The 13,197-nt window shown below is 42.3% G+C and overlaps 1 protein-coding gene across 1 annotated transcript in view; it reads right to left on the minus strand.

The window, feature by feature from the left end:
• LOC124119758 (ventricular zone-expressed PH domain-containing protein homolog 1-like) overlaps nucleotides 1–13,197 on the minus strand; it is a 28,569-nt gene that overhangs the window by 5,137 nt on the left and 10,235 nt on the right. The window contains exons 5-11 of the mRNA XM_046482392.2: nucleotides 12,544–12,707; nucleotides 11,468–11,677; nucleotides 8,136–8,350; nucleotides 6,146–6,319; nucleotides 3,478–3,595; nucleotides 2,245–2,362; nucleotides 873–1,009 (exon numbers count right to left, since the gene is read on the minus strand). Of these exons, the coding sequence (XP_046338348.1) occupies nucleotides 873–1,009; nucleotides 2,245–2,362; nucleotides 3,478–3,595; nucleotides 6,146–6,319; nucleotides 8,136–8,350; nucleotides 11,468–11,677; nucleotides 12,544–12,707 (1,136 nt within the window). The remainder of the gene's footprint in view (nucleotides 1–872; nucleotides 1,010–2,244; nucleotides 2,363–3,477; nucleotides 3,596–6,145; nucleotides 6,320–8,135; nucleotides 8,351–11,467; nucleotides 11,678–12,543; nucleotides 12,708–13,197) is intronic.

Here is a 13,197-nt window from a genome sequence, read left to right on the forward strand (position 1 = left end):
GGTTGCTGAAGACCTATTCTACCCCGGATCTTCACGGGTCCTATGAAATAGGCATACAAAGACATGCATCAACCAAGTCAGAGAGCCTGACAAACCGACCCTGTTAGTCACCTGTTCTAACAAGCATGGGTTGCTTATTTTAACCCAGGGTAACACTGAGCGAGTGAGTTGGGTTAAACGCTGCTTTTAAAAGTATTCCAGTCATATCACAGCGTGTCAGCTTAATATGGGAGGGAAAGCCCAAAGTGTTGCAGGTCTCAGACGTTTACCACTTTGGTAAAAGCCACGAGCACGGGTATGGTGCTGACAAACCTAGCAACATAAACAGGGCAAATCAGGATTCGAACCCACAATCATAGGTTTCTGGCGTGCCCAAGGGACGCAACTCTGCACAGCAAATCGCGCGCCTTAGACGACTGGGCCCCCCAGGTAACACTGTGAGTTTATAAGTTACAAAGACTTACTTCCAAGGAAATATTTGTGTGTGACAATTGCATCAATCAAATGGCAGCCATAGAACTTCTAAGTTAACTCAAAATGCGAACGGGGCGGTCGGGGAGCCTACTGGTTAAAGCGTTAGCTCGTCACCCCGAAGACCCGGGTTCGATTCCCGACATGGGTACAATGTGTGAAGCCCATTTCTGGTGTCCCCGCCATGATATTGCTGGAATATTGCTAAAAGCGGCATAAAACCTCACCCACTCAAAATGCGAACCGAGTCAGTTGTGACCTGACAAGCAATTGACACCAATTTACCTCACACATCATGATGTCATGACATAAGAAAAGGATGTGTATTGATTTTTCGGACAGTCAGAGAGCAATATTCTATAAGGAGTATTTATGAAACTGGATATATATATGAAGCTTACCTGTACAGATAAAAACATGAGGTGTATCCATGTTTTGGGCAGGCGTGTGTTGAGTGTGAAGTAGCTGTTGAAATACAGGCACTGCTCCGACTGACTACAACACTGAAAGTGGAGGCGCAGGTACCGCCGTCGGCCATCTAGAATCATGATATACAGCATGCAGTCCGTTTGCCAGAGACAGATGGCAATAGGGAATTCTCATATTAATGTCAACTTTCAATGCAACATTTTCATGATTATATCAATCTTCGATAGGGGTGCACGGTTGGCCCAGTCGTCTAAGGCGCCGCGATTCGCTGTGCAGAGTTGTGTCCCTTGGGCACGCCAGAAACCTATGATTGTGGGTTCCAATCCCGGTTCGCCCCGATTATGTTTCTAGGTTTGTCAGCACCATACCTGTGCTCGTGGGTTTCATCGAAGTGGTAAATGTCTAAGACCTGAATCACTTCGGGCTTTCCTCCCACATTAAGCTGACACGCCGTGATATAACTGGAATACTGTTAAAAGTGGCGTTAAACCCAATTCACTCACTCACTCACTCAATCTTCGATAGGGCATTTTCATGAATTTATGAACTTTTTATGGGACATTCCCTAATGCCATTAGCAAATGTCAAAAATACATGTTTGATAACAATAACTTCATGTCCTAGAAATTGAACTGATCTAAAAGGTGATAAATTCACGGTCTGACTGTTGACTCTGAAAGTAGCAGCTGACTTATTATGTGTTACAAGCAGGTAATTCTACATTACCACTCTAACTCTAAAACAGAGGGAGTGGGTTTGGTTTGATGCCCCACTATTAGCATTATTATGCCTCAAAGTGAGATTGACCAATCAGAGAGCAGAACTACTGACCCAACATGAGCCCGTTTACTGTCAGAAAAAATCCAAGATGGTTGTAACTGACCTAATATGACAACGTATACAGTCAGTAATAGCCATTTTGGATTTTCCAACACCCACCTCACATATTTCACATAAAAATTCTGGTACAGAAAATCATTATTCGACACTGTTTTGTGTTTTAATATAATTAATTGTGATGCTCACGACTCGCAAAATATTCTTCTGCTAACCTAATATAACACTGTATACACCCACTAAAGACACCATAACCAATAATATTCCAGACATGTTAGGTCAATTGGTACATGTTATACCCACACTGGGATTAGAACTGAGACTTTGGCATTAATGTTTTAACTACCAGGCAATGCAACCGCCCTTATTAGATTAAAAAACAACAACTACAAAATGTTGTCCCTCTAAATCAATTGGACAGGTAAGCCCCTGTAATACAAATGTTATCTTATTTAATATGAAAAAAGCATGGGTAAAGTATAGTGAATAATTTGAATAATTACTTACTGACAACACTGCACTTTGTTGGCAAGGGGATCCTGGCTTTGAGGCTGCTGATGAAGTTCTTGATTTTACTCAGATGTTTCTCACAGAAATGTTGCACACCATCATGGGTCGGTTCAAACTGAAACAATGTGATCATCTTGCATCTTGTACACCAAGGGAAGTGTTCAGGCACTTGGAAAACATCGAGCTGGGACCCTGATATTACTAAACTCATAAAATAAGAGATAGATATAAGATACAGGAACAAATACTGATCAGGTCCCCTCATCTATTCATAACTCTATTCGGTTTTTTCCCCAAAAAGTGAACATTTTTATATTTTAAAAAAATGAAATAATGTTTTAGATGTATATAACCATGATAACTGTTCCAAATATATAGGCTTGACTCGGAAAGTAAATTAGCTCGTATTTGTGTTTCGTAAATTAGCTCCTTTGTATGCATGCTGAAAAAGCTTCATTGGGTATTTACGCATGCTGTTTTTATACATTTGAATTTTTCAATTAATGCATGCATTTCTGTATGCAAGTTAATTGAAAGTAATTGGGTTTGAAATATTTTGGGGGGTATTTTACTCAAATATGCTGCTTATCTGTAGCTCTGCTGTAACAAAGACTTACAGCAGTCGTAGCGCTAAGATGCTTTGTGGCCCCTGGGCTTTTATTATGATTTAGGTGGTTTCTAATAAATTACATATGCATTACAGTACCATGCTTTACTGATTATGACATTGAAGTTTGGCTCCTTTAATTTTCCCCTGGCTCCTTGTAAACAAATGTAAGGAGCCACTAGTTCATAAAGTAAAGAGCTAAACCTGGAGGCCTACAACATGAATTAAAGTATTTAAAAAAGCTGATAACAAACAAGGTTAGAAATGTAAATGTTCTGGAAATGATTGCAGTAAAGACTCAGACATCCCATGCAGGGTATTCAGAAAATCTGATTAAAATCAAACCTTATTTGGGTGTAAAATAACCACAAGACAAGGTGGCCATTATTATTTTCCATTCAGAACTTCCCGTTTATGTTCGTTACTGCTTTGCTTACTTGTAATGAGAATTTAGAAATCGACATGATGATTGGCTGATATGGACATTTTTTCAGATCTTGACGGAGAGAGTATCAAATCTGGGACAGAGAGAGGTATCAAATCTGAGAGAGAGAGGTATCAAATCTGAGTCAGAGATCTGATTTGAACGAGATTAGGTATGTAGAGAAAGACAAGACACTCACAGATTGGTTCTGTCCGGTCAATGTGGAGGCGCTGTTGGCGGAGAGTCTCTCTGATATAAGTGTGGACGTCGGACTCCCTGCTCGGTCACTCCCAACACCCATGTTGGAGCTGCTTGCCCTGGAAACGCAAGCAAATACATGTGTACTCATTCAGCACAACCAGTGAGGATTCTAGGTTAGAAATGGCCCCCAGCAACCTTCAAGGTGACGTAATGAAGTGGGTGGTTAGACATGGTGACTTGGTTAATAGCTTGTCAGTGTGGCCTGATGGTGAGGATTGCTGCTCATAACATCAATCACTGGTTTGATCCACCGTCATATAACTGGACTATTGCTGAGGGGGGCGTTAAACAAAAAACAAGCAAACAAGCATACAGGGTGGAGCTCGTGTTACCACAACAGACTGACAGACATAAAGATTCACTTCAAGGCCAACTCAGACATGTTTAAGAATTCATTGAAGTCACAGCACAACATTTATATTACCCAAATCAATGTATCAGTGTGCACACGAATTTCATAATCAGGTCCGAAGGGAGGGGGGGACACAACCTGGGAGGTTTACAGTCACATTATCTTTTCAAAATCTATCGATAAATACCCTGGACCTATTGCTGACATATTTTGTTTCAAGACAACCACAGCACAGCCAACTGCAGGAATTTAGCGGGAGGACCATTGTGCCCCTACATGGTATACATGGACTCCATAATTCAATATTAATTTTTAAAGCTTGAATTCGTATTTGCCATTTGGGAGTACAGCAACTGAATTTGTACGTCTTAGCTATGGGTGTGCATTATCAATAATTTAGAGTGTCTTATTGTCACACAGAACTATCCTACTGATAACACAACATAATATCCTGATTATTCTGATAACAACATAATGTTATGGCCTGCCCACATTAGAAAATCAAGACTTGCAAGTTGATCAGACTTCAAAACTGTTTCACTTCTGCATCTCTAATAGCTTTCATATGGCAGACTGACATCTACCATTTCCGATTCCATACGCAGATCCAGAGGAGTTGCTGGTGCACACACACCTTTGTGAAGTATACTCACCACATTGAATATAAAATATATTTTAACTAAATCATTTCCTCACTCACGCAAATTGTTTCCCGAATTATGAGCTGGCATCCCCACCCCTTTTCCCAAAAGCTGTGCATGCCTCCATTTCATAAAAATTGTTTTTGGCTTGCCATTCCCTAGTATTTATGACACAGGGTTTTACTTTGCATATGAAACTGGGAATCACTGCACATGTCTTTGAAAGTCATGAGCACAACTTTGAGAGTGATGAATGTAATTGATATAATATGATATTTTTTACATTTTTATACTTATCCTGCATTACCATGATTACAGTATTTATAACTTTTAGTCAACAACATCTTTAAAACAAGACATAGCTCCTGACAGTCTTATCATCACAACCTTTTCATGTATAGAAATGCCTGTAAGTCATAGTCACTTTATGTACGTTCTACTGCTGGGGACATCCTAACAAAACAATAAACAATTTCTGTTACAATCCCTTTGATGTGTATGTAGCAAGTCGTACTCAGTAACACAAATCTAATCTCATGAAAATGAGATAATTAATTTTTATACGATAACTCTGTGTGTGAAGATCTGAGGACACCCAAGGTCGGATCAGCCATTATTTGGTTGTGGCTATGTTATACACATCTTCCCGAAGCAAGGGCGTTAAATGACTGTAAAAGACCAGTTACCACTCTTGTCGAATTAGGCTGGAATTCCAGAGTTACATTTTGCCTGGACTAACGAGTCTATGCATAGTCCAATCAAAATCGTGTAATGAACTTGACATCCGGTTCGTAAACAACATGTATTTCAACGAGCAGATTTTGGTTGACTGAAGGATATGCAAAGCAAATGGGTGTCGAGAGATATTTAGCAAATCTTTTCATGTTTTTAATTAAGGTGCTCAAGTGACTTGATGCACTTCACAAGGTAAGACCCATTTTACTACAATATAGATCTTGATTATCGATCAGATCTTCTTGACTGGCTGCCGCCATTTTGTTTGAAGCAAAAGCAAGTGAAGTGAGAGATGGAATCTGATTGGTCAATTTGAGGGACATAGAAGGGACATAACTTATAATAGCCACTGGTGGCACTACGATTGAGCCTGAAATTTTTGGCTTAGTTTGGCAAGGGTGGAAACGGGACTTTTATAGTCAGTTAACGCCCTTGCCTCGGGAAAATGTGTTATACACCCAGTTGTTTCAGAAAGCTTGGCATCTACACCTAAAAGGGAGTACCAATATGGGAAATGTGTATTCTGAGTGAGTTTTCTTTTGTTAAAATCAAAATTTCCCAAATCGAAATTGTAAAGAAATGAAGCCAAATCAATTTAGAAAGCTGACATCTAATTGGCTCGCACATCCTTCATTTCCTTGGGCTGGTCAAAGTTAGCTCAGGGTTAATCTGATTTGACCTACTATGGAGTTGTTGTCAGATCTTCGTGAAGAGAGGTGTCATATCCGACTAGATGATCTGATTTTAAGGATTTTAATTGCATCAAATATCATGGACATGACTCATTGATACTCTGTTAGGAGTAATTTCGATGACAATGGCACCAACTATGCAGGATGCCTGTGTCATGTGAAACCCTTCATGATCTTGCTACTCACCTGGAAGACTTTGCCAACGATTGCTGACTCGCCATATTGCTTGATGGCAGCGTAGTTGTCTTGACAGACACTGTGCCACTAGGATGGGTTGCATTCGGTGGGTTGCCCACGGTGATGATAGTGATGGTTCCTTCTGTCTGGCTTGACACTGATTTCATCTCCTTCTCACCATCACTGAAGTTAGAAGGGGAAATAACTCTCATTTGATGTAACAAAGGGAGATGACTCAATTACCAAAGCTGATGAAGGTAGTTTCTTCAAACTAAGCTGGTCAAGACAGAAATGTCTTTTGTTAAAAAGCTATCGGAAACACCATCATCGTCAACCAAAATTACAGGAGCACGGAGTTCAATAAATCCTCAATCGTCAAGGGTGTAAATAGCTTCGCTGATCTTTTTTACTTTTTCACGGGAGTTTTCTTCATGTTCTTAGTGTTTGTAATCTTGTCAGTACTGTTTGACACCCAGTCCTGCTCATGGGGCCAACATTCATACAACTAAATACTGAAAGATTCATAAGGCAAATCCACGCATTGAGCACATCGTGCCGATGTACTGCAACACCTACAGAAATTGGAGAGGCCGAAAATACCTGTCTGCAAGTGAGACACGCGGGACGATGCATGGACTGTCCATCCATGATGAAACACGACTAAGAAGAAAATGAAAACTGGCAAATTGAAGAAGGACAAAGGGTTTTATCAGCCCCAAGTCAAAACCTTTTGCACAATGTATTTATTCCTGAGGAACCCAAATAATTTACAGTGTTACAACACAGGCAGCAGTTGTTGTTAAACGCTGCAATCAGCAATATTCCAACTATATGACGACAGTCTGTAAATAATGTGAGTCTGGACCATACAATCCAGTGATTGACATCATGAGCATCGATCCATGCAATTGGGATACGATGACATGCATCAACCAAGTCAGCGAGCCTGACCACCCGATCCCATTATTCACCTTATACAACAAGCATAGTCACCTGTTACGGCAAGCATGGGTTGCTGAAGACCTATTCTACCCCGGACAGTTAGTGAGTGAGTTGGGTTTAACGCTGCTTTTAACAGTATTCAAATCATATCACTGTGTGTCAGCTTAATGTGGGAGGAAAGCCAAAAGTGACACAGGTCTCAGGCAATTAACACTTTCGTGAAACCAACAATCACGGGTATGGTGCTGACAAACCTAGAAACATAATTGGGATGAACTGGGATTAGAACCCACAATATTAATAGGTTTCTGGGGTGCCCAAGGGACACAACTCTGCACAGTGATTTGCAGTGCCTAAGACGACTGGGCCACCCATGCCCCACTGTGTACAGGCTACTTTTTGACAATGAAGACAATAATAAACAACACATTGCCGCATTTCATAAATGGTGTGACATTTTCACAAATACTTAAGTTGCTTGTAATAAGTACCAATCACATCTGCAAAACAGAACTTTTAATGATGACTGTTCTGTTATGCGATTGTTATATAAAAGTTGTAGTCAGTCTGTTTTAATCTTCTGTATGGTATCAACCCCTCTCACTCAAGAAGAAAATCATTATTTTAGGAGGCAAAGTTTCAGGATGTCATAGATGAGCTGTGTAAGTTTCTAGCTGAGCTGGTACAATTTTAGATGACCCTTCTCACTTGTCATACCCTTGCTATATGTTTTACCATCCAGACATTTTTTACTTGTTCCCAATCTTATATCCTAAAGATCTAAAATGTCTTATATTTCTGTTTGCCTTAAATAATTGTTAAGGACACTGTTTTCTTTCGTAAATCAGTTTTGATCCATGTCATGTCAAACCAGAATAACTATAGTAATATGAAAGAATTGGTGGTCCTTAACTTCTTGTAAAAAGTATATTTTCAGCCCACCCAACAATTCAAACTTAATTTTGCAAATTATGTAAAAAATTAATTTCATCATTAAACCAAGAAATGAAACGGAAGACGTGGAGCAAATCATGTACTGGAGATTAGGGACACCTACTATTTCTTGAGATCTTCTTTCATTTGTTGAACAAAGAGTCGAACTGCACTGGATCCACTGGATGCCAGCTTTCCAACTTCCTCCATGTTGTCTACCAATAGGGTGTTGTGATTCAGTCCAATACCTCGTATCTCCTGGAGGATTGTGGGTAATAGGGCTGGCTCTGTTGTCGTTAACCTACTCACCAGATAGTTCATCGACTTCTTAGCTTCCGTCTGGTCATGAAACAGAAGACCAATGTAAAATTTCATGTGGTTTATCATTAGACCTCTGCGACATATTATTGGCCATACTATTACAATGATAAAAGGCATTACCAATCTAAGCAGATAAAGAATACTATACAGAGAAGGATTATGCAGGGCCGATATTTGACCCAAATTCTGGCATTTGCGAAGACAAGTACGGAAGGCTTCCTCAGGCAACTGCTAGCAGGTTTATAAATACCACAGCATTCACAACAAATATCATGTGGATTGGCTGATGAATAAGTATGTCTGCAATTCTTACAGACCGGTGATTTATCATGATCAGTTCCCATAATTTGCTGAAGATGATGATGAGATAAGAGAAAACTTTTAAAAAAATATAATCAATTCTCCACCAATCGAAACACGGTCACACACAGTGGCAATGAGAAAGAGAATGATGTGGGAGGGGTAGTCAAGTGATCAGGCCAGGTTCCGTCACAGCACATGGGATTACTGTGCATGACACATTTTTTTGAGTGGTGACTGCTGGGATGTGTTCAAGCGAAATGTTTTAAGAAGCTGGATACTATTTTAGGTCGTTTCCACACAAGGATAGATGGTGAAGGATGAAAATCAAAGTGTGAGATAGGATAAATTTCAGGATAGGCTTTGTAGAGTGAGTGAGTGAGTGAGTGAGTGAGTGAGTGAGTGAGTTTAGGTTAACGTATCTTTTAACAGTATTCCAGTTTTTCACGGCGTGTCAGCTTAATGTGGGAGGAAAGCCCTAGGTCTTCCTAGGTACTAGTAATCTTCATTACGACCACCCACTTCCCATTAAGCCAACCCTTACAACCAACCTTGGACCCACTTCTGCCATGCCACTGCAAGAATTCCAGGTCAGAACACATTGCCATTATCACATCCTGGGCAATCTGATGGTGCCCATGATCTTGGCAATCTGTGGCACCAGTATTGTCTAGGCCTTGATATTCCCCACTACTGACCTGACTGATGGTGCCAATGGCACCCATGATCTGGGCAACCTGTGGCACCAGTATTGTCTACTGCTTGATATTCCCCACAACTGACCTGACTGACAGTGCCGATGGCGCACATGATCTGGGCTATCTGTGGCACCAGTTTTGTCTACTGGCGCACATGATCTGGGCTATCTGTGGCACCAGTTTTGTCTACTGGCGCCCATGATCTCGGCTATCTGTGGCACCAGTATTGTCTACTGCTTGATATTCCCCACTACTGACCTGACTGATGGTGCCAATGGCACCCATGATCTGGGCAACCTGTGGCACCAGTATTATCTACTGCTGGATATTCCCCTCAACTGACCTGACTGATGGTGCCGATGGCGCACATGATCTGGGCTATCTGTGGCACCAGTTTTGTCTACTGGCGCACATGATCTGGGCTATCTGTGGCACCAGTTTTGTCTACTGGCGCCCATGATCTGGGCTATCTGTGGCACCAGTATTGTCTACTGCTTGATATTCCCCACTACTGACCTGACTGATGGTGCCAATGGCACCCATGATCTGGGCAACCTGTGGCACCAGTATTGTCTACTGCTTGAAACTCCCTGCTACTGACTGGACTGATGGTGCCGATGGCGCCCATGATCTTGGCAACCTGTGGCACCAGTTTTGTCTACTGGCGCACATGATCTGGGCTATCTGTGGCACCAGTATTGTCTACTGGCGCCCATGATCTCGGCTATCTGTGGCACCAGTATTGTCTAGGCCTTGATATTCCCCACTACTGACTGGACTGATGGTGCCGATGGCGCCCATGATCTGGGCAACCTGTGGCACCAGTATTGTCTACTGCTTGATATTCCCCACTACTGACCTGACTGATGGTGCCGATGGCACCCATGATCTGGGCAACCTGTGGTACCAGTATTGTCTACTGCTTGATATTCCCCACTACTGACCTGACTGATGGTGCCGATGGCACCCATGATCTGGGCAACCTGTGGCACCAGTATTGTCTACTGCTTGATATTCCCCACTACTGACCTGACTGATGGTGCCGATGGCGCCCATGATCTGGGCAACCTGTGGCACCAGTATTGTCTAGGCCTTGATATTCCCCACTACTGACCTGACTGATGGTGCCGATGGCACCCATGATCTGGGCAACCTGTGGCACCAGTATTGTCTACTGCTTGATATTCCCCACTACTGACCTGACTGATGGTGCCGATGGCACCCATGATCTGGGCAACCTGTGGCACCAGTATTGTCTACTGCTTGATATTCCCCACTACTGACCTGACTGACGGTGCCAATGGCACCCATGATCTGGGCAACCTGTGGCACCAGTATTGTCTACTGCTTGATATTCCCCACAACTGACCTGACTGACAGTGCCGATGGCGCACATGATCTGGGCTATCTGTGGCACCAGTTTTGTCTACTGGCGCACATGACCTGGGCTATCTGTGGCACCAGTTTTGTCTACTGGCGCCCATGATCTCGGCTATCTGTGGCACCAGTATTGTCTACTGCTTGATATTCCCCACTACTGACTGGACTGATGGTGCCGATGGCGCCCATGATCTGGGCAACCTGTGGCACCAGTATTGTCTACTGCTTGAAACTCCCCAATACTGACCTGACTGATGGTGCCGATGGCGCCCATGATCTTGGCAACCTGTGGCACCAGTATTGTCTACTGCTTGAAACTCCCCAATACTGACCTGACTGATGGTGCCGATGGCGCCCATGATCTTGGCAACCTGTGGCACCAGTATTGTCTACTGCTTGATATTCCCCACTACTGACCTGACTGATGGTGCCGATGGCACCCATGATCTGGGCAACCTGTGGCACCAGTATTGTCTACTGCTTGATATTCCCCACTACTGACCTGACTGATGGTGCCGATGGCACCCATGATCTTGGCAACCTGTGGCACCAGTATTGTCTACTGCTTGATATTCCCCACTACTGACCTGACTGATGGTGCCGATGGCACCCATGATCTGGGCAACCTGTGGTACCAGTATTGTCTACTGCTTGATATTCCCCACTACTGACCTGACTGATGGTGCCGATGGCACCCATGATCTGGGCAACCTGTGGCACCAGTATTGTCTACTGCTTGATATTCCCCACTACTGACCTGACTGATGGTGCCGATGGCACCCATGATCTGGGCAACCTGTGGCACCAGTATTGGCTGCTGATCTGCAACTTCCTCCAGCTTTGCACGATGCTCAACAAATGTTTTGGGTTTGTCAGTTGCCATGTCAACAAACATGAGCATCACCACAGCTCCCAGCATGTTGCTAGGGAACAGCTCACAGAACTTGGGAACATGTTCCTCTAAAAGCTGAGAATGAACAGAATAAAAGAGAAAGCATGTTTTAGACTATATTTTGAAAACTCGTCCAATGGAAAAGTCGTATATCGTGTAAAATTATATATTATCGACTTCCACAATCATGGAGAGGAGTGAGTATATACCTGATCAGAAATATTCCACAATGTGATGCAGGCATGAAAATATGTCATGACACAATCTGAATAAATACTATACGATCTATATACAATGCACACATATACTGCTGTATGTAATATATGAATATTGTTTAATTGTTTGTTGTATCCACCTATTAATATTCCAGCAATATGACAGTGGAATATATATTGAATCACCAGGGCTCGAATAAGCAATATAAAACATGCACCAGTGCAAACTATTATTGAAAATATACAACCTAATATTTAAGTCTACAAGGCAAAGTGCATGTCTAAATCTTTCAAATTTGTGGCTAACCCTTACTTGTCCATACAAAATCTGTCTTTGAACACACTCAGTACCCCTAAGCTTTATATACCATACTACGTCAACAAAACCTGTTATGTGTTATTTGCCATGTTTTTTGTTGTTGTTGTTGGGGGTTTTTTTTAGGGGGGCTTGACATCATCAAACAGTGGGTGCACATTCAACTCTCAGTCTGATAAATTTGTGGGACTAGTGTGCAACTTGGTTTTGTCTGGTGCAACTAGGTTTTTTTTATGTCAAAATCACCTGGTGCCTGTTGAATCAAGTTCCATAATAACCCTGACAACAGACATGGTAACTCTATCAGCATACATATAAGTGAAGACATCATGAAGCAAAAGAAGTCTTTAACCATGACAACAAAGATATTTCAGTGTAGACACATGACATCCATTTGCTGCTGCATCTACCTGGGGTTTCTTCTTGGCAATGGAACCAAAGACCTGGATGAGGGAAACTTTCTCGGAGGAGTCACACTTGTCCAGCAAGGCTACCAGGTCATCTACATGGTCGTCCACCGGCACCGGGTTCTGGGCGTAGATCTGTGGCATCACCTGACTCATCTGGTAGTTACCTAGACACCACAGAGGGCATGTATCACACAAAGGTCATGTATCACACATACAGGTCATGTATTACACATACAGGTCATGTATCACACATACAGGTCATGTATCACACATACAGGTCATGTATCACACATACAGGTCATGTATCACACACACAGGTCATGTATCACACATACAGGTCATGTATTACACAGGTCATGTATCACGCACAGATGTCATGTATCACACACAGAGGTCATGTATCACACAGGTCATGTATCACACACAGAGGTCATGTATCACACACAGAGGTCATGTATCACACATACAGGTCATGTATCACACATACAGGTCATGTATCACACACAGAGGTCATGTATCACACATACAGGTCATGTATCACACATACAGGTCATGTATCACACATACAGGTCATGTATCACATGTAGAGGTCATGTATTATACACAGAGGTCATGTATTACACACAGGTCATGAATCACACACACAGGTCATGA

Source organism: Haliotis rufescens, unplaced genomic scaffold (genome assembly GCF_023055435.1).
Source record: "Haliotis rufescens isolate VD_foot unplaced genomic scaffold, xgHalRufe1.0.p SCAF_13, whole genome shotgun sequence".
Lineage (NCBI taxonomy): Eukaryota > Metazoa > Mollusca > Gastropoda > Lepetellida > Haliotidae > Haliotis > Haliotis rufescens.